Genomic DNA, 26,364 nt, shown 5'->3' on the forward strand with positions numbered 1-26,364 from the left:
CAATTACCCCAGGTATTTTTCGTTTTCCGCTACCCTGAGTGTAGTACCACAAAGTGAGTACATTAACCTAGAATGACTGCTACCCATATATTACAAATGCTGCCCTTGCATTTGTCAATGTTAAACTTCAACCGCCATTTTTCAGCCAATTGACTGAATTTTCCTAATCTTGTTACAGTAGTTCACCCTGATTACTGTCATTAACCACCCTGCTAACCATTGTATCATCTGCAAACTTAGACATTAAGCATGATATACCTTCATCAATATCATTAATAAATATTGAAAACAAAAATGGACACTGCTAATAGCATTTGTCCACGAAGAGCGGTGCCCATTCATTAACACTGTCTTCTTCTTCTTCTTCTGCTTAACCATTCCTTTATCCATAGCTGTAACTTATCCTTAATGCCACATTGCTCCAGTTTATACAACAGTCTTTTATGCATACAAATATCAAAAGCTTTCCTAAAATCCAAGTATATGATATAAAAATTATCTTTTTTGCATCCAGTTCCTTGGTTACTGCATCATAGTTATTTATCAGATTGGTCAGACAAGACCACCCCTTAACAAATCCATGCTCTGATTGTAGTATAATGGCATGCCTGTCCAGATGGTCTTGTATTACTTCTTTAACCAGTGGCTCCAGTATTTTCCTTGGAACAGGTTAAGCTAACAGGTCTGTTACTCGTTGATCCTTTTGATCCTCTTTATGAATTGGGGATACGTTTGCACATCTCCGGTCCACAGGGACCTTCCCTGAATCCAACAATTCTCTCATAATTATGTTTAAGGGTTTGCTTTCCTCCTTTGCTGCCTCCCTTAATATGATTGGATAGATCCCATCCATCTCAGGTTCCTTTTTTTATGTTCAGGTTTAGCAATTTCTCTTACACTTTCCTTTCAGTTATTACAAACTCATTTATCTCCCCATTGGAGTTTAATAAACTTCTAGCACCCCCTCCCATAAGAAATCCTCATGTGTGAATGTATATACAAAATACCTATTCAATTTGTCAGCAAGCTGAACTCATGTTCAGCTTGCTGACATCAACATTTCATCAACAGTTAACTCACTGACACCAAGTGGCCCAATGTGATTCAGTGTCTTCCTTACTGTTAATATAAACGTATAAGTCTTTGTTGCTTTTTTTTGCATTCTCTGCCAGAAAATTCTCATAAATGTAGGCCTTACCTACTTTCTGACTTGATTACTGGCTAATTTATATGTACCATAGGCTTCAGTATCACCTGATAATTTATGTGTCCCATGCTTTTTTCTTATCTGCCACATGTCTCAGTATTTCACTTGGCAGTCAGTCTAGCCTTTACTAGTATTTCTTCTTTGGTATGAAAAGTATAGTGGCTTCTGTGAGTACTTTCCTGAATGCTTCCCATTTAGAATTTGCTGCTGGTAATATCATCAGTTGGTCACACTGCATACAATTTAAAACTGTCTGAGACATTTTCTTCACTCTTACGAAAGAAAAAGCTTTACCATGTGACAGTAGTTATGTCTTCAATTCCACATTAGTACACTGTGATCGCTGCCACCCAGTGGGACTTTTTACTTGCAAATTCTTAATACATGTAGAATCACTGATTCTATATGCAATGTTGAAAAACGTTTCGAGTTAGCATAGTAGAGGCATATGATGCAAGAAAGCAAGCTTGTACAGCATCATCTGTATAAGCTTGCTTTCTTGCCCATTTATAAGATGTATAAGCCCATTTCACCCATCCATCCATTCGAAAAGTTTGTCCAGTTCTTCCTTGAATTTATTTAAGCTATTAATTGCCACAATGACCAATGGAAATTTGTTCCAGCAATCAACCACCTGCTGGCTAAAGGCAAATTTCTGCACATCTATTCTACAACTGTTTTTCCTCAATTTGAATTTATGCCCCCTCAATTGTATAATCTGAGCAAGAGGAAGAATCCCATCAGCATTGAGCTTGCTCAAACCATTCAAGGCCTTATACACCTCAATCAGATCACCTCGCAGGTGACTAGTCTCCAACTGGCAGAACTTAAGTCTTTCTTTTTAAGAGCAACCCTTTGTTCCATTCACCAGTCTTTTTGCCCTTCTCTGTACTCGTTTGAGCAGCTCTACATCCTTCTTAAATGAGGCCTCTGAGCAGCTCTACATCCTTCTTAAATGAGGCCTCCAGCTGTATACAGTATTCAAGGTGTGCCCTGACCATTGCCTTATACAAGGGGATAATCACCTCCTTATCCCTTCCTGCTAGAAAAATTCCTGTATATCATTGACAAGACACCATGAGATATTCTTGCAGATTGTCTGCACCGCTCAAAAAACTTCATATCTGACTGCACAATTACCTCTAGGTCTTTTTCATTCTCCACTACCCTGAGTGTAGTACTGCACAGCTGGTAAGTTACTCTGGGGTTACGGCTACCCATTTGCAGTACTTTGCATTTGTCAATGTTAAAGTTGCCACCTCCCACCCCATCTGCCCAACTTTTCTAGATCCTGTCGCAGTAGTGTACTGTCATTAACAACTCTGCCAACCTTTGTATTGTGTGCAAACTTATACCTTCATCAGTATCATTGATGAATATAGAAAACAACAATAGGCCCAAACCCTGGGGAATTCCACTAAGAGCGTTGTCCATTGATTACCTCTCTCTCTCTCTCTGTCTTCTCCCACTCAACCATCCCTTTAGCCATAGCAGCAACTTGCCCTTAATGCAATATTGCTCCAATTTGTACAGCAGTCTACCATGTGCAACGGTTTCAAAAGCTTTCCTGAAATCCAAGTATATGATATCAAAATTATTTTATGCCTGCAGTTCCTCTGTAACCGTATTGTAGTATCCAGTCAAATTGGTCAGACAAGAGTTCCCTTTAACAAACTCATACTGTGTCTGAACTATAACTGCAGGTTTCTCTAGATGATCCTGCAATGTTTCTTTAACCAATGACTCCATTATTTTTTCCATAACAGAAGTTAACATAACAGTTCTGTAATTATTCGTGTCCTCCTTTGATCTCTCCTTTTTTTGAATTCTGGATACATGTGCACATCTCCAGTCCATGTGGACTTCTGCTGAATCCAAGGATGCTGTCATAATTATGGCTAAAGGTTTGCTTACTTCCTTTACTGCCTCCTTTAATATAACTGGATAGATTCCATCCACACCAAGTACCTTTCTTATGTTTAACTTCAACAATTTCTCCTCCGCTTTGCTCTCAATTATTATAAAATCATTTAAGTTTCACTTAGAGTTACAGTTGAAAGTGTTTGCAATTCTGCCCATTTCATGGAGTAAAATTTTTCTCGATGTAGTCTCAGCTTGTTAACAGGAGAGAGTGATTCTACAGGGATGGGATACACTTATATAGAAAGGGTGGAAGAATATATGCTGATGCTATCAAGGCATTGTTAGGTGAGTCACAAAGCTGCTAGCTTGGGGCGATACACAGACTAACAGACTAACTAATAGCCGCAGGCAGAAGTGAGAGTGATTCTTGCTTCTATCGGAAAGTGCTGGTGCCTGGAAAGCAAAGTGCCAGGGATTTCAGGTTATGGATCATTGTGAAACAAGTAAATACATGGGCTGGATTAGGGTAACTAAGAGCGAAAACAGCTGCATGTATTTTTGTATATGCAGCTGTACCCAGAAGCATGTACACCGATTCTAGGGGTAGTAAATAAATTTGATGAATTGAAGTGCTATTCAAGTCATCAAATGCAGACGTTGTTGGTATATCAGAGACAGTGTCATTCAGATGTAAGGGATGCAGTATTTGAATATAGAGCGTACAATGTGTACAGAAAGGATGTTGTCATTGTGTACTGGTTGCCCAATTTGTTGCTGTGTCTTCTGTACATGGCATAAGCCATATGATGGCTGTGTGAGTATATTGTCAGGAGTGTCCGTGTAATGTATTGTTTTGTGATTATGTTATTGGCCAGCATCTGGTATTTAGCAGCCCATGGACAAATAACACCAGGCCAGTTCCCCGTGACTACCATCCATGCTGCATGAAGGCACATTAGGTTCTATCTAAGCCCCTTTAGCATTAGCATTATTTGAGGCATATGATGCAAGAAAACGGGCTTATACAGCCAAAAAAATAAATTTCCCATTTCACCCATCCATTTGCTCCAAACGTTTGTCCACTTCTTCCTTGAATTTATTTAAGCTATCAACTTTCACAGCAACAGATGGAAGTTTGTTCCAGCAATCAACTACCTGCTCGCTAAAGGCAAATTTCTGTGCAAGAAAAAAGATCACCAATGACCAAGAAATAAGTGCAATACATTTAGGGCTATGCTGGTCCAAGTGCAAGTTTGCTACTTGAGTACCAATATACCTTAAATGAATATACAGGCAACCTCTGTATAACATGGCACTTCTGCAACATGGTTTTGCTCTAACACGTTTTATAAATTGCAGCAATCTTTGCACAATGTGGTACTTATGACATGGCTTTGCTCTCAAGGTTGTAGAATTACTCCAAACCTTGCATAACACCGCAGTGAAAAGTATTTTTGTGCAGGAAAACCCTGCTATTACGTTGGATGTAATTTTTCAACATTTCCCTTCTTTTTTGTGTATCGCTGTTGGCTCGCTAGTCATTATGCAGAAAAAATTATGGGAAATCCCCATGTTTTATTTTATTGGGAACTCCCATGTTTGGTTCTGTGCTATTGAACTTGTGCTTGTTTGAGACCATAAAAAATTGTTTATAAATTTTTCCTTGGTATGTATTACTAAACTTTGTTCTTAAGAACCATATTGGAATAATTTCTTTGTTCTGAATAAAATTCCAGCCCTAAATTATGCACTGCTCAAAAGAAACTTTATTTCTCTAGAATCAAAGATACAAATTTTGGATCGTCTTAAAAAAGGGGGAAAGTTATCCTACATTGCAAAAAGTTTAAATTTAAATGAAGCAACAATCTGGACCATAAAGAAAAATTAACAGAAAATTAGAACTGCTGTTGCTGCAGGATCTTTCATTTCTGCAAATATAACAGTTTGCCTCCGAGTGCCAATAATTTAGAAAATGGGAAAGGCTCTCAGTATTTCAATTGATGATAGCAGTAAAAATTGAATCCCATTAGACGGCAATGTAATTAAACAAAAGGCACTAAAAATTTATAACCATTTAAAATAAAATGGAAATCTTCTGTTAACCCAGAGTTTGTGCCAGTAAAGGTTAGTTTGAGTGATTTAGAAACTGCTTTTCATTACGTAACATAAAAATTTAAGGGGAAGGTGTATTGACTGATAATGAAACTGCCAAGTAGCAGAGGAATTTAAAAAAAATATTGAAGAACACGGACACACACCACATCAAGTTTTAAATGTTGATGTGACAGGTCTTTGGTGATTTCAAAAAAAGAGAAAACTGCTCCGGGTTTTAAGGCATCAAAAGATCATGTAATGTTACTTATGTGCAGTAATGCTTCAGGAGATTACATAATAAAACCCATGCTAGTTTATAGATCCTCTAATCCTTGTGCAGTGAAAGGTGTAAATAAAAAATGCTTTACGGTATACTGGAAAGCAAATAAAAAAGCTTGAGTAAATGCCGATATATTTAGAGAATGGTTTCTAAATTGTTTTGTGCCTTCTGTGGAAAACTATTTAACATGTTGACTGCCGCTTCAGCAATATATATCTGACACCATTAGGATTTTCAGGTGCCGCGTTGGACATATATTGCCAATATCCAGTTTCAGTGGGAACTGCGTCGGCTATATAGTGCTGACGATTTTTGGAAATTTATGTTATGTCCTTTGGTGATACATGTGATGAAACTTGCATAGCACTATGAGAAAAAATTAGCAAGTAACTGCTCATCATTTAATAATTCTTTATTATATGAATTTTACAATTACAAAATTATGTAGATTTACGGTGTTGTCCAAACACTCTAATGAAAGGCTGATGAATACAGTCTGGGCAATAAGTAGGAACTTTCCCCCTTTCTGCTAGCAATGGATCTTCTTTCAGACACTTTCAATTTTGCATAACAAAAAATGCATATTCTTCTAACTTTCTTGTTGTTTGCATCAAATTTTGTAGTTAGTGCATGAGTGTTACCACATTTTGGCTTTTCACATTTCTTTTCCATTCTATATTTATTAAATCTGAAACTATCTCTTCCCGAAAGCTTCTTATCTGTATATTTTTTCGCGTGGCACCCTTGTACACTACATAGGCATTGACAAGTAACATACCATTTGAAGTGTATATATTCTATCACAATTTGCGGTACCACTTTATCTCCTTTCTTAGAGTTGTGCGATATGAACCCATTTGGTCCGACAGATCAGTGCCTTCTTTTTCTTTATTATATGCTAGATTAGGAAATGGTTTTTGTTTGGCTTCTTTTCATCTTCCTTTAATGGTGGAGGGTGCAACCATTTCTGGGGCATGCTTTGTTGTTAGTAGTCTCACATCTCGAGCATCTCGCCACTTTAGAACAATAATTCCATTTTTTTCTTCCTTGGTGATCATCTCCCCTCTATTCAGCTTTGAGTACATGACTTCTTTAAGCATAAATTTTTTTACTGGCTCATAACATACCAATAACGTGAGTTTTTTGATGAAGAAACGATAATGCCAGGTAGGTAGCTCATATAAAAATTGTCTACATACAAGGTGCAACCTTCATTTAGAAGTCCTTGTGATAATTCTTCACAGACCTTTGCAGCTAAACCTATGGATTTTATATAATTTTCAGATTTACCCGAATAAATCTTACTCGACCAAGTATATCCTTCAGTTCAAGTAACATTACTTGAACAGCTTTATTCCATATCTGTGAGTTTTATTTGGTATATATTGTCAGAATATAAGCCTGCCCCTCCAAGAAATAAGAGTTTCGTCAATGACATAATCTTGGCCATGGAGAAATATTTTCTGATATTTGAGCTGCAAAAAATCTGTCAGGTGTTGTCTCTTACTGAGTCTGTTCCCTGGAATGGTGGTTTCATTGTCTGAAAAGTGAATGAGGTGTAGCAACAATTCAAATCTGTTGTGAGACATAATTTTTGTTACTAAGTTATTTTTATAGATAGGTTTGGTTGACCAGTAGGATGCAATACTGCCCAATCTTACTAGTCCTATCCACATAAGAAGCCTGAAAAACTTTCTTATCTCATCAGCGGTTGTTAGAATTCGTATTTGGCATCCTTCGTATTCAGTCCATTCAGTAACTTCATTCGTTTGTCTCTTCAATCTCAGGTTCTTCAATATTTTCCAGTATTTTAGTATCTCCTCCTTCATTTGAAGAAATATCCCAATCAGGATCTTTTACTGAATCATCAGAGTCAAAATCTTCTTTTTCCTCTTCTTTTAGTAATTTTCTTTTAGCCATTGCTTTTTTTACAATACACTTATACAAACTTGTGGAGAAATGCACAACATAATATAATGGATAATACAGTGTGCTAACGAACTTGTTTTGACAAAATCTTTAACAATATTGACAAGCTTATTGTGATGTTTGTGAGTTTATTTTATTGTGATTAGTTTATTGTGTGCCATAATAGTGTCACCCGTATGTGGCAGACATGGCTTCTCAAGAAATAAAGTAACCTTCTGGGCCATGTTGGCCACATGTATGCTACACAAAAAAAAAAAAAAAAAAAAAAAAAAAAAAACCCTCTTTTTTGATATTTTAAGCGAAAAAAAACTACATAACACTGACATTACAATACTTGTTTTAGAATTACTAATCAAATTACAGTCTGTCCTCGTATAGCACAATAGTTGTGTTCCTAGAAAACCTCGTGTAATGCAAAATCGTGCAATATAAACAACAGGCCCTATGGGAAAAGTGGGGTTAGGTGCCGACCACCCAAGATTGAACACACATTTGGAACCAAAACATTACCAAACACAATAAATAATCGGGTAATTTTAATCGTTATAAAATCTTACGTATTTTATAATGATTAAAATATGTAATAAAAAATATAATATATTTTTATTATAATATAATAAATTTTTTATTATTTATTATATTATAATAAAGTATTTTTAGTATTTTTTAATACTAAAAAGTATTTTTTATGAATAAAATATGTTATTCGTAAAAAAATTATTATATTAAATAAAATAGTCGTAATAAAATACTTACGTATTTTATAATACGTAATGACTATTACGTAATAAAATATTGCTAATGCTTTTGCTTCTATCGTAAGCAAACTTGTTTTTTGTTTGATATTCTATCCAAACAGATGACAGCCGTTCCATCCCTTCCAATTCTTGTCTTAATCTAATGGATTTTAATTACACTTTGAGTTGTTCTTGCTACGAAAGTTGTTTTTATTTTCTCCGCATTCTTTGTAATTATCGGCATTGCCTCATTTAGGTCTGTAGCACGTGCAATATCACATGGTCTTTCATTTCGCTCAAAGCGTTTCACAATTTCATTTTTTTCTCTATCGACAGAGGCGGACTGGCCATAAGCCTTATCCGGGAAATCCCGGTGGGCCGGAGGCCAGTGTGATTTTGGCCATAAACCGTAGTAAGAATTTTTGGCCATAAACCCGGGTAAGAATTTTTGACCCAGTCCGCCTCTGTTTATCGATATTGCTTTTTTTCTCTCTCTCTGAATCTGCAGTGTCTTTGCCAGGACGCTTCCTTTTCACACCTTTTAAATATTTTACTAATTTTTAGGGAATAAAGCGCAATTACAAAACGAGGAGGCACGCTTGATACACATAAACAAAGCTGCTCGCATATAGCAACTGAATAAACAACACCGTAAAGGCCGAGATACACTATTAACACCCCACATTTTACTAAAGCACATTTCTGGGGATTACTACCATAAAACAATAAAAACAATTTCCAGTTTCGTTTCTGCTAGTGGAATCTGTTATAAACTGGTAGTAAACTCCATTTAATTGCATTTGCGATTATACCGATAGCTGGAATTGTGTTGGTTTTTACGTTATTATGGTGAAATGTGTTTCCCCTTCAGTGATATAAATACATTTTCAGAATCTTCTTCATTCCTATCGTGTTGCGTTCGGTTGGGGTGATTCCGCGTTCGACTGCCATTTCTTGTAAACACAAAGGCGAATTGTGCATAAGCGAATTCGGTTCGTGTTATATAAGATAACGTTCCCCTATTTATAAATCGTGTATGATCGAATTCGTGTAATGTAAACACATGTTATACGAGGACCGACTGTATTTACTAAATATTTTTTGGCCCCGGAGGAATTTTTTTCTTAAACTAGCTTTGCAGTCAACTCGTTAAAGTGGAAAAATATAGATTTCAAAGTTTTATTACTATTGGATAACGTGAGACCAGGCCATCCAAAACATTTAAGTCATCCAAAACGTTAAAGTAATGTTCCCACAACCTAATACTTCTTTATTTCAGCCATTAGATTAAGTCATTATATCTACCTTTAAAACCAGAAAATCATTACAATGTATTTTGAAAAAAATTGATTCTGAATCTATTGAAGAAATGGAGCCATGGAACATTTTTCAATTGTGGACTGTATTGGAATCATAGCTTTATTGCTCAAAGAAGTAAAACCATCAAAATGAAATGCTTGTTGGAAAAAATTATTGGCAGAGTCAGTTCATTCGGGAAATATGGTCAAACCGGTATAAAACGGAATCAGTGCGAAGTAGAACTTGCTAAGTCAGTATGAGGGTAAAGTTTTGATGATATGACTACTGAAGACATTCAAGAATTACTGGTAGTAAAAGAGGCTAGCAAAGTGGATATGGTGGAAATGGCATCAGAGGTAAACCAAATCAATTCAGGAGGTGATAGTGCTGATGAAAATTCCGAAGTTCCAAATTTTACACTAAAAGTATAAGGGAAGGCATAAACTTAGCCGAGCAATTAGAATCTTATTTTTTGAATGCAGATCCTTCGATTGAAAGGAGCACAAAGTTCAAAAGGGAGCTTCAAAAATGCTTAATTCCATGCCATAAATTTACAAAGATCTATCACACAAATCCAGATTACTTAAGGATAAAACCCAGATTTTTTAAAAAGAGCAGAAGATACATGACATCTAGATGCCACAGAAGAAAGTTCAAAAGGTGAAGATATTCTGCAACAGAGGAAATGTTCTCATTTGATTGTGCTTACCAGCGATGAAGAGGAAGAAAATTAAGTGAACGTACATTATCTGACATACAAGTATCACAGTTTGTAGGACGTTTATTCAGTTATTACCATTTTTAATAAAAATTAAGTTTCCAACAGTTATAAAGAAATGGTATATTTTCGTTAGCTTTTGGAACATAACCTCCCTTTTATTGCTGGTTCTTAGTCCCATAAATGCCCTACACGAGATTTTATAATTGCCTAACTACCGTGTTATATGAGGGTTACCTTTATATATTATTATTATATAATAATAATAATACAGGAACTCCCCGACTTACATAAGGGTTGCATTACGTGGAATGCTACGTAAGTCGGGGAATTTCCCCCATGCTTGTGCAGCACTCGCAACCGTGCTCTCAATTCAATCGCTGAATTGATTGAATCAAAAAAAAAAAAAGAAATGTTCGACGAACATGTGAATAGAATTATTTATTGTATTTATACAATTTTTTATCTCATGCGCAGGAAAAATTACAAAAGCGTGCAATTTAAAAAAAATTTCAAAGTTATAAATTTCAATTCGAAATCATCTAGATGTGTAGGATGTCCAGGATTGTTATCTGATAGAAGCAAAATCGTAAAAGGAACTTCGTTGTCTTTACAATGTTTTGCAAAAAAAGAGAGGAGACAGGCATAACATCAGTAAGTTTTACATCTCGAGCATCGTTGGCAGAATCAACGTTTTTAGCTGATATGTACCCTCAACCTCCACAGCGTGGAGGTTGAGGGCTGTTGCGATTTAGAAGGGGTCGGCTGCCCAACCTTACGAAAGAACATGTTAATGGATGACTGAATGGTGGCTTTATTCTTTTCATCATAGATTTCTTTCTAGCAAGCAAGCATATCATTCACCCCTCTGTTAACTTTTAAGAATCGTTTGCTGTCAGGATCCATCTTCTCAAACCTCACCATTGCTGATGCAATTTCACAAAATGCCATTGCATCTCTCTGGTGATGAAGCATCTCGGCTCCTCATTTGGTTCATCTTGAGCTTCGTCAACATTTTCTTCTTTCACTATTGCTGCCTGCAAGTCAATATGTTATTCGTTAGATAAATCCTTCTCTTCTTCCTTTATTAACTCCTCCATGTCTTTGGCATCAACCTCCAACTGAAGTGCTCTGCAACCTTTACAATCTTATCTGTAACCTTTTCATATGATTCATCTTTTTGAAATCCTTCGTAGCCTTTTACATGCCGTGGGCATATTTTCTTCCATGCGGCATTTAAACAACTTTTAGTAATTTCCGCCCAGGCCTTATTTTAATGTTTAAGATGGTGTGGCAAATATTGTAAGATTTCCAAAAGTCTCTCAACATAAAATTTTTCTCATCGTCTACTGCAGACAATGCCTGAGCAAATATTGTGCATAAATAGTATGGTTTTAAATTCCAAATAATGCCCTGATCCATAGGTTGGATGAGTGAAGTAGTGTTTGGTGGAAGAAATATGACTCTTGTGTTCGAATTGAAATCATCTAGATGCGTAGGATGTCCAGGAATGTTATCTTATAGAAGCAAAATTATGAAAGGAACTTCGTTGTCTTTACAATGTTTTTCAGTGTTGGGAATGAAGCAGCATTAAAACTAATCCTCAAAGAGAGATATTGTTATCCATGTTCTCTGGTTCGATCAGATATGCATGGGTAGAGTGGCTTTATTTGATGCCCTTAAATACACGAGGATTTACAGAATGGTACACAAGCAGTAGTTTTAATCCCAAAGCAAGAGCATGGCCCTATCTTTTGACGCCTTGAAACCTAGCATTGTATTTTCCTCTTTGGCAATGTATGTTTGATCCAGAATTTTTTTCCAATACAGAGCAGTCTCGTCAACGTTAAAAATTTACTCCATTGAATAGCTGCCTTCATCAATAATTTTTTTCCAACACATCACAAAATTTCTCTGCAGCTGCAGAATCAGCACTGGCAACTTCACTGCATACTTTACATACTTTAACATTATGGAAACTAGTGCGATGCTTGAACCTATTAAACAACCCGTTGCTTGCCACGAACTTGGGTTGGAGTTCGCCATACTTATCCTTAATATCTTTATAAATACTTGTTGCTGTTGCTTGAATGGTCATTAGACTCAGGGGCACTCGCTTCTGAATCTCATTTTCCATTCATATTATTAACAGCTGTTCCATCTTCGATATAGAACCTGAATGCTGTTTTGTGATCACTGTTGATCCTTTGAAATGTTCTTTCATACACGTACTGTCCTTTAAAATAGTATTCACTGTTGAAACAGTGAAACCTAATTACCTTGTAATAGATGACAAACTTTGTCTTGCTTTGTACTTCTTAATCATTTTCATCTTCATTTCTAAATCAATTTTGTTTCGTTTCTTGACACTACCACCACTTGCACTTATTGTTGGCTGCTTTCTCTTCATCATTGTAATACATAAATAGGAATGAAGAGAAGTTTCTGAAAATTTGTTTTTATATGATTGAAGATTCAATGAAGGGGAACACATTTCACCATAACAGCATAAAAACCCACACAATTGCAGTTATCAGTATTATCGCAACTGCAATAAGATAGAGTTTACTACCCATTTATAATTAGATTCACGAACAGAAAAGCCCAGTAAACCGGAAAGTGCAAATTTATTTTGTTGTTTTTCGGTCTCCAGAAACGTGCTTTAGAAAAATATCAGAAAGGCGTTTGAAATTGATTCTTATAATGGAACATATGATAATGATGAAAGGGTAGTGCAATTTCCATTATAAAAATGACCTTTTTAGAGAGATAAATAGCTTAGTAATATAGCGTTCAACTTCCAAGGACTTGGAACAAATTACAAAAAAAAAAAAAAAAAAAAATCAATCGGTGTTATTGGGTTCACATTACAATATTTTCATGAGACCCCTATTTATTCCTACGGGATTCAGAATACATTTCCATGAATTTTTTAAGTTTGCACCGTCCCGCAAAAACTTACGTATAAGTTTTTCTGTTAAATTTTTTGTTGTTATATAATACTAAAATAAATTGTTTATTTTATTACAACCCTCCCCATCAGTGCAGATGCATGACTTCCCACCCAGAGGAGATGCCGTCACACCCGGCAAAATATGAGTACCACTTTCATAATAAAAACAGAATTAAATAAAGACAGGAACTCAAAAGTGTCTTGTCACTTCATTTGAACATCAGTGCTTGTGAACTCTGAAAAGGATTATATTTCAGGAGTTGGCTGCTATTTGGCCAAATGTCATATACAACCCAAACATAAAGAAAATGACAAATTAACTAAACCCAAATCATATATCATGGACACTGCCATTAATAGGTTGAATAAGCAAATGCAGCAGACAAAATGTAAATTTTAATGTTGACCCAGCCATTCAACATATCCAAACCAAATGCAAGTAGGCAAACCCATCTACAGTTTTGAAGTTGTTTGGCTTCTCATCAGTGGGCAAGTTTCAACCTCTAGGTGGCGGTACTCAACCGAGAATAAGTAACAACTATCTTCTGTAATGGGGAAATATTACTTATTCAAAGTATAAGAGGAAGGCAATTGATTGTGAAAGATTTCACAATATAAGATGTAATAATAATGATGCCTGAAGTACAATTTTTGATTTATCTTAAAATTCAGCTACCTAGTAATGAAGCATTTGCACTAAACAGTGTCATAGTTAAAAGTACAGCAAACTCTCAATTTACCAGGATCAGATTAACCAGGACACTTCAATATTCCAAATTAAAAAAAAAAAAAAAAATCAACCAGAAATCATAAAATTCAAGTAATAACTAGAATAGGTATAAACAGATATTTTTCAAGTCCTAAATAAGTGACAAGAAGTGGCGTTATAAGTCATCATTGGGAGGTTAATGTGCCTATTAACTTGCAGTCCCCGCTGTCTTCACACCCACCCGCCACTCAAAAAAAAAAGGGAAAAAAAAGAGAGAGAGAGAGACCAAATGTTTAGTTTGTTTTAGTGCGTTTCATCAATTGTTGTGTTCCGTCACACCACAAAATTTTGTTTCGTTATTTATGTCACGGAAGTTGAAATTTTTTTTTATAATAATTTTTTTTTTTTGTTTTTTTTTTTTTAGAAATTGCGAAAATGATGGGCAAACACAAAAGAATTGTGCTTTTAGTTTAAACAAAAACTTGAAATCAATCAAAAGTTTGAAAACGGTGCATCCGTTAAATCTCTAATGAACCATTATATTGTTGGTGACCAAACCATGCACAACATCGTAAAAAATATAGGAAAACTATAGGCTTAAAATTGACATCACAAAAAAAAAAAAGAAAAAGGGAAGCATCGTATTGGACATACCAGTAGTGCGGGGTAAGTTTTTTTTTCGTTTTTTATGTATCGCCCAATAAACCAGAAAGTGCAAATTTTTTTTATTGTTTTATGGTAGTGACCTTCAGAAATGTGCTTTAGCAAAATGTGAACTTGCGCAGAGTGATAATAATGAGTTTTTGCCTAAACCTGGTGAAGTTCTTTACAGAAAATTTCATTTTGACCATTATGGTGCCGACTAAGAGAATAAGTGACAGCGCTACTAGTAAATCAACCAAGAAAAGGAAAGCGACCGAGGTGGATCAGAAAATTCAAATAATAAGGATGTATGAAAATGGTCAAACATTAACAAGTATCATGCTGAATTCAGATTTGTCAATAATAATATAGTAGCAATATGTTATTAGTCATTCCCGAGTTACGTAAAACTCGTCAAAGTAAAAGTCCTGGAACGTATCTCTTACATATGTCGGGGACTTCTGTATTTTTTGGATTAACCGGGAATCGATTATCTGGGATTTGTTTTTTACCATCTATCCCGGAAAATCGAGAGTCTACTGTATTTATTAAATTAGTAACAACCAGCTTACACTTTGCAGTACAAAATAAACTGAAGGGAAATTCTGAATTTCCTAAGGATTGGATTGGTAAGGCTTTTATTATATATAAAAAAAATTTGCCGATTTATCATAATAACTACCATAATGAAATATTACCTGTGAGCAATAAATTTCATAATCAGTTTCAAGTTTTATGAAATAAATTGTTTACTAGAAATTTATTAGTTACATTTATTTATTATTTTTGTTATTTAAATTTTATTGGCATACTCAGTACAAAAGAATGTGCAGTGCTATAATATGGGATATCAGTCCTTGATCCAGTGTGCATTCTCACTTTTACCATTAAAATACTTTTTATGATGTTGTTTGTCTGCATTGTTTTGTAAAGAAAATTTTAATTATTGAAAATATTAAAATTAAATAAATTTAATTTTAATGTTTTTGTACTCCCCATTAACTTTGAATCATCCATATCAAAATTTTTAAATGTTTAAAATGTTCAAGTTTATGCTTAAGTTAAAACTTATTTGTTACAGGTGTTTTTTTCTTCCTATATCTTCAATGCCAATGTGATGGTGAAAGTAGCAACTAGACCAGCAGAAAATCCTGTAAGTATATTTTGCAATAGTATCGTGAGTCAATGTTGAGTCTGTGGAGGCATCCTATTTACCTTGTTCCAAATGTGCACTGAAGACTTTTTCTGTGGAAAAGGGTAGACCGTTCAGCCCTGTTTGATCAGATTTTTCAAATGGAAATATATTTACAGCAGCATATATAAATTTAATTATATAAGATGTGTGGAATAAACTTACACACGATTACACGTTTGATACGATCACACACACACACACGCGCGCGCGCATATACATCAAGATTAAAAATCACATCGTGTTTTGCTCATTTATATTTGTTTCATAGGATTTGTTATTGTTAGTTTCATGCAACACAGAAAAGTTTTAAATAAATGTTGTTAATAATTTGCTTCACTTTATGGGATAATTCAGCACCTTTAGTGAACACCTTGAACATGTAATGCGAAGAACTATTCGGCATGTTAAAAATGTGCAGAACCTTGTTATGCATTGATAATTTCTATAATTTTTGTTCATGCTGTATGCAAAACTTATTGATTTTGTATCTATAAGGTTTTGCATGATCAGTTATTTATGAATGTAGTATTGTTTATTTCAAATTGCCTCTGCAGATACAAAAGCCTTTCTAACTCTATTGGCTAGCATAGCAGCACAACTGAACTCCACCTCTTTCATAGAACCCAACATTGACTTGTGATGCTGTCACGGACTTGAGCCTTTCTTATTTTCCTGTTAAGCAGTAAGCAGGTATAATAGAATCATACTGATTGGTTAGAAAAGTAAATTAATGTTCTTTATGGGTTCTTTGTTTAGTATGTAGCTAAACATGGTTCTTAGATTTAGATGTCTTAGAATTGGAACTCTACTTATAACACCTAGATCAGCATTTCCCAAAATGGAGTCCGCAGACCAGTTCCAGAGTGTATGCGAAACATTCAGAGGGGATATTAAGTAATATGTGTTTATTTTCTGAAAAATTTACTGATAGAATCACAACAAGTTTTATAGAACATTACTTATTTTTGATACTATTAGTGTGTACAAGTTGCTTCCCTAACAGAGCACGTTCAATTTCCACCGCTAGTGCACATTTACACTTATGCAAATATGAATTGTTGACACAGTCAGCTAGTAGAAAACAGCTTGCAGAAGTTGCAGATTGAAGGGAACCTTTGGTATATATATTTTTATATATGTAATTTATTTATTTATTTATATATATATATATTTTTTACTTTTAATTGTATACATATTTCAAATTTGAAATGGGTGTACAATTATTTGTCCTATGTATAGCAAAGTGATCATAAATGTTAAAAATGTGCAGAATATTATATATCTATGTAAAAATAAGAATAAAGTTGTTTCACACATAAAACTTTAATTTTCTTTTAAAAAAACCCAGTGTTCTTACATATATAGACAAATACACAAACGTATGCATTTATATATATAGGGGTCTGCAAACTTTTATTTTGATTTTTGAAGGGATCCATAGATCTCAGTAGTTTGGGAGCCACTGACCTAGTAGCTTTTTCTAGATGGTCTAGATCAGGGTTTCCCAAACTTTTTCAAGCATGGACTGGTGTTTGCAGATTTTTTTTTTTGTGGCCCACCTATAGCTATAAATTAATGTATTTTCAATAATTATACTCGTAGGTTCAAGAAATAATGACACTACCGTTAGGCCATTTAACATACCAGTAATAATGCAATTAGGTAATCATTAACATCAGTAGGCGCCTCCGTAGCCAGGTGGGAAGGAGCAGCAGTGCGTAGCACATGCTTCTTGATTAGACCGGGGTTCGAGCCCGTCACCACCAAATACGGAGGATGCGGAAAGGTCAGGGAATGACCACCGCATATCCCGGAGCAATATGGCCTTAGTTGCTAATGCTCCTAAAAACCAAATAACAACAACAAATTAACATCAGTAAATATATATAAAGGATAGGTAATTCATTTCTTTGTTTATTATCAAATGTGTACATAAAATTGATATATTTTTGAGTCTGTTTTTGGGCAAATAAATATTTATTTAATGAGTAGGATGATGCTGTTTTCCATCACATAGTAATTTTAAATCAAGTGGGAAAGATGTCAACTTGATTCTCAAATTTGGCTCGATGTCAAATCTGTTCTGGCACTTGTTTTTTCAAAAAAAAACTAATGTTGACAAACCGGTTTCACATTTGTAAGTTGTTACAAATGGCATAAGAAATTTCACTGCTTTTTCTGATAAATGCTTATATTCTTCATGGCAACTTAACCAAAAATTTATCAATGAGACCTGAATTGAAACAATCTTTTAATGCTGTCACATGACAGTTCAATAACAAAATCAATTTCTTGTTCATTGAGACAGAATTCTTTCACATGTTCCACATTAAAAGTAAATCGGTTTTGAATCCACATTTTACTGCTGTCAATTGGAGGAAAATATTCTTGAAGGTTTGACTCAAATTCCAAGAGGTGTTCTTTAATCGCCTTAGAAATCTCAGCTGGAATGTAGCTTCGAACATACTCTTTTTGTAATTTAGTTAAACTAGGAAAAATTATAATTTACCTTTTCAACTCTAAGTATCCACGGATGAATTTTCTTTGTAGCTGCTTCTACTTTTTCCTGAACTTTAAAAATATTTATATCAATACCTTGTAAATTTAAGGTAATTAAAAAACCAAAAATATCACATAAGTAGGACACCTTAATTAACCAATTAAAATCATTAAATCTGTCTTTAAATTCTAATACTGTGTCGTTTGCTGATGGAGGATGTTGCTCCAAAAACAATAAGTACTCATTCTTCATTTCGATTAATCGTTTCAGTACATTCTCTCTTGATAACCATCAAATATAACAGTGTAATAGAAAATGTTTATAATCCCTTCCTAATTCTTTGCATAAAGCAGTAAAGATTCTAGAATTTGAAGAATGGGCAACGAGGAATTTGTTAACTATTTTATATAGTTAACAAATTTGATACATTCTTGAATAGCTGTATTCAAAACCAAAGGCATTTTTTTACAGCTAACGCTTCTCTGTGAATACTACAATGCACCCATTAACAACCTGGAGCCACCTCTTGTACCCTTGGAAAATGTTCCATATGGGAACTTGCCATTGACTGGGCACCATCGCAACTCAATATGTCACAAGTTCTTCAGCCATTGTTCTCGTTGGTATGGGTTTACTAAACAAAAAATCTTCACAGACGCTGTCCTTAAAATCATATCTTACAAAGCACATTAAATTGGCATTATCTGCTATGTCTGTACCTTCATTCACTTGTAAAGAAAAAAATTGACAGCTTCGAATGCGCTTTATGAGAGTTTCTTCAATATTATTCACCATTTCCACAATTCTATGCTTCACCATATTATTTGATAAGGAGAGTAAATGCAGCTGATTTTCTTTCTTTCTTTTTATAAAAGTGAGATGTAATTACTTTTAGCGCGAGAAGTTTGTTTGTTGTTTGATTTTTAGGAGCATTAGCAACTAAGGCCATATTGCTTCGATGCGAGAAGTATTAACTTCACCAATAGTATGAGGGTATTCTGTTGCAAAACTACATGTCTTCACATGTAGTTTTGCAACTGTATGTAAAGCCATAACCAAGTCTTCATTGCAACATCTCCCAGAAACTGTCTTTACAAAACTTTTTTTAGACAAAATATATTTATTTTTCTTATTAATGAAAAATTCTTTTGGCTTATTTGAGTATTTTGGATGCAAAATCTAAGTGCTGTTTCAGTTTCAACAGTTTCATGCATTCATTTGATGTTTCAAAACAAATAATGCACAATGGCATGTGGTTATTGCAGATAAAACCAAATTTTAAATAATCTTCATAATATTGCCTTGTCCAACAAGGTTTTGGATTTCTTTTTCATGCTGTCAGTCTACCCATTGCCAGGGCATTTATTAATATTATTTTCATTATCTCTTCTTGTACTAGGCTGCACAGGCGCCTTCGTAGCCAGGTGGGAAGGAGCAGCAGTGCGTAGCACACGCTTCTTGATTAGACCGGGGTTCGAGCCCGTTACCACCAAATACGGAGGATGCGGAAAGGTCAGGAAATGACCCGCATATCATGGAGCAATATGGCCTTAGTTGCTAATGCTCCTAAAAACCAAAAACAACAACAACAACAACTAGGCTGCACATCACTTGACTTGTTAGGTGGACATTTCTTCAGTCACTTATCCATATTAAAAATGACAGGATGTTTATATAAATATTTATTTTAAAAAAATGTGTAATACTATGTATTAAATTTATTACTTCACAGGCAACAGCAACGAAAAGGAATAAGACACAACAATAGGCACATACACTCCACTTGTCGGGTTCTCACTGACTGCTGATGACTGTGACATGGTTCATAAGTTAGAGATGGCACAGGCAGTCTGTCACCTCAGATGCAAGATGTTCACATGCATGCTAATTAATGGCATAATAAAATTGATGAATGCATCAGCCACTAGGTTTTTTTTTTTTTTTCTGTTAAGAGCAGTGTCTTCTGGAGGCATCATTGATATAAATTTAATAAATTGTAAAAGCATTAAATTTATTTTTAGAATAACTGAGTATTTGATATTTTATTATATTTTCATTTTTTCAGGAAATTTTTCTTATAGTTTTATGTGGGTATATTTCAAATAAGTTGTTTGGGGACTGGTATTTTCTTTTTGCAGACTGGTACTGGGCCACGGACCACACTTTGGGAAATCCTGGTCTAGATAATCATAAGTACAGCAGGGCTTGTATATTTTGCTGTACTAAATTAAAAGCAAACCATCTTTGCTCCAAGAAGTGTTGATAGTAACATGACTATTTTATACAGGGGTCCTAGCATCTGGGCCTTATGAAGCTCCTTGACCTCCCCCCCCCCTTCATAAGTTTAAAAACAAAATATTGTTTTTATATAAGCTAAAATTGAACAACAATGGCCAATAGATGCAATGATGTCCTCTTCTGATTTTCACTTGTTTTTATGTTACCATATATTAAAACTCTGTCTACTATTGGTTGGAAACACAGATAAGAGATAGCATGGGAGAAGTTTGAAGCCAGTTCATACAGAAGTGCTGCCTCATTTGAAATGTACCAGTGACCATGTAAGAATGTAGATCTATGTACCTATTCTTGGGAATCTACACTTCAAGTGTAGATTGAAATGTAGATTCCTATGAATATACATTTCAAGCATAGATTTATATACATACTCGTGAAAAGGTCAAAAGGAAGGTTTTTATTGTAGTTTTTTTTTTTTTTTTTTTAATTAAACTTTATTTTCCAAAGATGAGGGAGTGCTGATTTATAATCCTGGACTAAAGGATAATTCTCATAGTTCAGTACAGTAGTTTAAGGTTTATCCTTGTCATGCACTGTTTGGTTAATTGATTATGGCCGGGGATCCCTTATTACTTACTTTTCATAAGCTCATATATATATATATATATATATATATATACAGTAAACCCTCGCTATTCGCGGTATCTGTATTCGCGGTTTCGCGTATTCGCGATTGCTGATTTAATATAAAATGAAACCTAAAAAAATGTGAATTTTAAAGCGCCGTGAATATTATCCGCCATAAAAAAACATGGGCGTGGCTAAAATTATCTTTCCCGGTCAAAACAGCGCTCAGTGGGTGGGGGGAGAGGGGTGACAAAATCGCCAGCGTGGATGTTTTTCGCTAATCCTTGTTCAGTATGTGTTATGCGCTTGCAATGGAAGTTTTTGTCGTTTGCTTTTAATTTATATGCTTATAAATTGAATAAATTTATCAATTTATAAATTGATATGCTTATAAAAGTGATAAATCTACCGTTTTGCAGTGTAAAACAGACTTTTTCGAGTGTGTTAACGGACGAAAGTGACTTTATTGTGGACAAGTTCTTTCTAACCCGTACAAAAATATGGCTACAAATAACAGAGAAATGTGAAAATATCAAAGAAGGTGATGACATTAGCGAATAAAATTGAGTTAATAGACAAAATTTCTAAAGGTGAAAGTGTCTCCTCAGTGGCAAAACATTCTAAAATCAATGAGTCAACGGTACGATCAATCAAAAAAATCCGCCGTAGTGTCCGTGAAAACGCGCTAGTTGCTTCAAAAATTTGCTCTGTAACTCGTGATGTTAAATTAGAAAAAATGGGAAAGGCTTTAAATCTGTGGATAGAAGACCGAAAAACTCAAAAAAATAAAATTCCGTTAAGTTCACTCATCATTCGTGAAAAGGCAAAACTCCTTTATCAACACTTTAGCGAAACTGGTGATAGCACTGGCGGGATAAGTTTTTTTTTTTTTTTTTCTACAAAGGCGCTGGTTTGAAAGATTTGTTCGAAATTTCTAATAAATATTACATTTAATATTAAATTGTTTCTTATTTTCATTTGGATGCCATATGCTTGCATTTCACTATGTGCATAGTCATATTATGAAGGTACATATAATACATACATAGACAAAATTTTAGACTAGTTTTTCTTATATATTTCATACTTTGGAACGGAACCCCTTTATTACTGTGGGAGCCATAACTCAGTATTCGCGTTTTCGGTATTCGCGGCATTTCTCAGGAACGTAACCCCCGCGAATAGCGGGGGTTTACTGTATATATAGGCTTATTAAGTAAGTAATAAGATATATAGTCTTAGTAGGGTGGGGGGGAGATTCAAAGAATGTGTAAAACTGAGTCATAATGTGATGTTATAACTGATATTGCTTTGGCTTTACAATGAATGCTCATATGGTTCCTGCTACAAAATGAAGTACAGAAGGCCCTCGTTATAATGCAGTTTGCTCTATGGTGATTTGCTATAATGCTGTTCTTATATTATAACCCATATCTCACTCTAACACTGTCACAACTCACTATAATGCTCTTTTACCAGCATACAGATTGATTTTTTGGCATGCTTAACGAAAATGCTTCATTTGATGTAGTCGATAATGAATATGAATAGCAAATAATGAATATGAATAGCTTGAAAATGAATAGCAAAACAACATTAAAATGTTTCCCACGCCAGCTTGAGAAATTTTCTCCCGTGCCAATTTAATTGCAGTACAGTGACTTGTTATGTAGTTCCGAGATCAACATTTTAAAAAATTATCAAGTATATTGCTTGTAATATTTGCTTTATATGCATTTATCCGAAGTCCTAGTCATCATTCAGTACAGTGTTAGACATTGTCTGTAGCGGACAAATTACTCGAACATTGTATCTTAATTAATGCAACGCAGTTACATTTTCGAAGAGTTAACAATGGCGGATAAGAATTAAAAAGCAGCAACTTCTGGATGCGGTACCAAGACTACAAAGATAAGAAAAAGGCCGAATTTGAAAATTAAATTAGATGTTTTGAAGAGAATCGATTCCGCTCAACGGAAAGTGGATGTGTGCAGTAATTTAGGACTGGTAGGTTTAACTGTAAAAACAATTATAAAAAAAATAAAGAATTAATTTTAGCAGTGGGAAAGACAGCTGTTCCACTGAAAGCAACTAAATTGGTTAGGGCTAGGCTGGCTATTATGATTGAAATGGAGAGACTTCTAAACAATTTTATTGAAGATAATATCTAACACAGAATTTTGTTAAGTTAATTATTATTAAAGAAAAAGCAAATTATTATTGAAGAAAGCTCACCTCAAAAAAGGGGGGGGGGAACCATTTAAAGCTAGTAAGGGATAGATTTGAACTCCAGGGAGAAGCTGTAAGTGCAGATCAAGGAGCTGAAACTTTCAAAAAAAGAACTTGTTAAATTTATTGAAGAGGTGTATTATACTTCTCAACAAGTTTTTAACATAGATAAAACAGGAATTTTTTTGGAAACTAATGCCTAAAAGAAGTTTCATAACGAAAGAAGAAAAAAAACATGCTAGGCTTCTAAGCAGCGAAGGATTGGTTGACTTTATTGTTGGGTGGTAACACTGCGGGGAATTTTAAAGTAAAACCTCTTTTAGTTTACCAAGAAGAGGGCCAAAGTACAACCCAAAATCGAAAGCTATGAAAACTTGACAGCCCAGGCCATCTGATTAATAAATTCATGATTTTAATTGACATTGTAAGTTTAATTTTGATATGTAATGTAGTTACTTACCACATAAAACCCCTGGTTGTAAAACCCCTGGCATTGCTGCTGTGAAGGGTCTATTGTATATACCATGTTTGTATACAATAAAGATTAAACATAAATATATACATATGGAATGGAGAATATTTTATATGTACAAATTTTTGAATATTAAATATTTTTACTGACATTTTTGCATCTTTTCGCCACCATTTATTATTGAATAGGAAATATCCTATGGCATAGACTACAATTCACAAATACATATTACGGGAATATGGCGCTCGCTTAGCACTGCTTCACTTAGTGCTCTGTTTTTCCGGAACAAATTATCAGCATTAAGCGGGGGTCACCTGTAGTTCAAACTAGTGTAACTACAACAATGTGAAATCTGTAGAGTGGTTCTTAGAGTTCACAGATTTTTACATCCCTATTTGAGAAGAATAGGGATGAGGGAGATCTGTCCATGAAAGTGAATATGTCACTTCAGTCCTGCTGAATTGAAGAACTGCAGAATTTAACTATAAAGTTGTAGTTCTGAATGTTGACTGATGCGTCATTTCTATTAAGGTTTGTCATAAATTAATGAAAAGTATAGTATCAAGAGCCAGAATTAAATTGATTCTCCAGAATAGTCTGGGTCCCAAAATAGTGCATGTTTGACGTTGAGGTGGAGATGGGGGTAAAAAACTAAATGATTCATTACTAATATTTATCTATATCTTAAAATATAATATGGCACATTGGTAATGGCTTTTCACCTCTTCTTTGTGTAGATTGCATAGAGGAAGTAATCTTTGTGCAGGATGGTATTCCAGGGCACATTAACTGACAATTGAAGGAAGAGATTCTGCCAAAATTCTCTCCCAGCTGAATAATTTTTCGTTGATTTTCCTGCAGATCTGCTATAATTTTCCATTGCTTTTTTAATGGATCTGCCAGAGTGAAATACAGACATTTCAGTTTAGATCCATTCATGCATTTGTTCTTACATCTGCAATTAATAGCAAGCAGTGTGTTGCAGTTAACATGAATAATCTTGCATATATGTCACCTTGATATGAATTGGCTCCATTTGTACCAGGGTCCCACTTATTTATATACTTAAAACTGCATTATATTATGATTATGAACTGTCTCTAAATTTGGGCTATATCTGATTTCAGGCAATTCCCCCCCCCCACAAAAATATACCATGCTATTCTGTATCCTTTCACTAAAATCTTTTAATCCATCTGTGGTATATTTAGCTATTTTGTACTATTTACATAGCTACCTCGCCCATGGAACTCTAATATACCTTTAAAGAAAAAGTGTTTTCTTTGAATTCTCTATTGAAAATACAAGAAATTTCCATTTAGTTGGTCCCCAGGTACGAAGCGTTTCTATGGCACAGCATTTCTAGTGAGATTGAAAAGGGGTTTTCTCTCTTGCAACCGAGTTTCCCTTGTTTTTTTCTCTGCTTATTACATTTCTCTGGTAAATAGCTCTATCTTAAAGTCCTTGGAAAAGAGTCCAGAAGGAAGATATCCTTTTTCTTTAATTTTTATTAGTTTTGCTAATTTTACTTAATCCCCTATGCTTGGCCACCAAATGGCACTGCTTTTGCCTCCCCGTGCAGGGTCATAACGTGGATGGTAAAGATAAACTCCCAGGGCCAAAAGAAGCCATCATGGATATAAACAGTTATCCATCTTTAGAGCCTTCAAGCTGAAGAAGGCCAGAACCTTCTGGCATTGACCATGGCTCCTGTCAACCTAAAAGACCTTGAAGGAAGAAAGACTAAAAGAGGAAGAATCCCATCAGTATTGAGCTTGCTCAAACCATTCAAGGCCTTATACACCTCGATTAGATCACCTCGCAGGTGCTTAGTCTCCAAAATCTGCAATTTGCAGAAGCACTGTCTCAAGATGACATACCAAATTTCCAGGTGGTACATTCTGTTCACCCAACCTGTGGGCACATTATCACCATTCTCGATACAAAAATATTTGGAATCTATTGCTAGATCACTAAAAATGGTGAAAAGGCTACAATTACCCTAGAGGCTCACATCTGGTGAGTATGGGCTTGGCAAACCCAGGGTCCTGAGCTGGATATCATCATTCTTCTCTTTCTTGCTTTCTTGGTGATTCCCTTCTATTTCTGATTCTCTCTCTCTCTCTCTCTCTCTCTCTCTCTCTCTCTCTCTCTCTCTCTCTCTCTCTCTCTCAGGGTAATGCGGAAATTTGGCTGGTGCAGCATAAGCCTCAGGCTTCCTTGCACCATATGGCTAATAATAATAATAATAATCCGGGGACCTCCTTATTGAAACAGTCACCTCAAAACATTCTGAGTGGCTATTAAAGACAACAACATTTGGTGGGACGTATTTTCAGTCTCTGTAGAGGAACTACTCCAAGAACTCGGCAGTGAAAGAATAATCTGTGTGAAATAGATCATGACTAAAAAAGATGGAAATCGCACTCCAACTAGATCCATCATTTTAACATTCAGCACTGGGACTTACCATCCACAATTCGAACTGGCTATTTAAACTGTCAGATTCAAGTTTACACTCGGTATCCTGTTCATCGCTTCAAATGCCAGAAATACAATCATTTCCAGCAGGCATATCAGGGTGATGCCATATGTCCCATCTGCAGATATAAAGAGCGTACTCAAGCAGATTGCTCAGTCACAATCCTTGTTTGTCCAAACTGCAAGAAAGT

The 26,364-nt window shown here is 34.9% G+C and overlaps 1 protein-coding gene across 2 annotated transcripts in view; it reads left to right on the top strand.

Moving 5' to 3' along the window:
• The window catches only part of SppL (signal peptide peptidase-like protein), a 280,619-nt gene that overhangs the window by 155,992 nt on the left and 98,263 nt on the right, over positions 1–26,364 (top strand). For both annotated transcript variants that reach the window (XM_090384387.1, XM_090384379.1), the window contains one exon: positions 15,513–15,584. In XM_090384387.1, coding sequence (XP_090240513.1) covers positions 15,513–15,584 — 72 coding nt within the window. The remainder of the gene's footprint in view (positions 1–15,512; positions 15,585–26,364) is intronic.

The sequence above is a fragment of the Mastigoproctus giganteus genome, chromosome 1, assembly GCF_048544385.1.
Source record: "Mastigoproctus giganteus isolate SK-2022 chromosome 1, ASM4854438v1, whole genome shotgun sequence".
NCBI classification, from domain to species: domain Eukaryota; kingdom Metazoa; phylum Arthropoda; class Arachnida; order Uropygi; family Thelyphonidae; genus Mastigoproctus; species Mastigoproctus giganteus.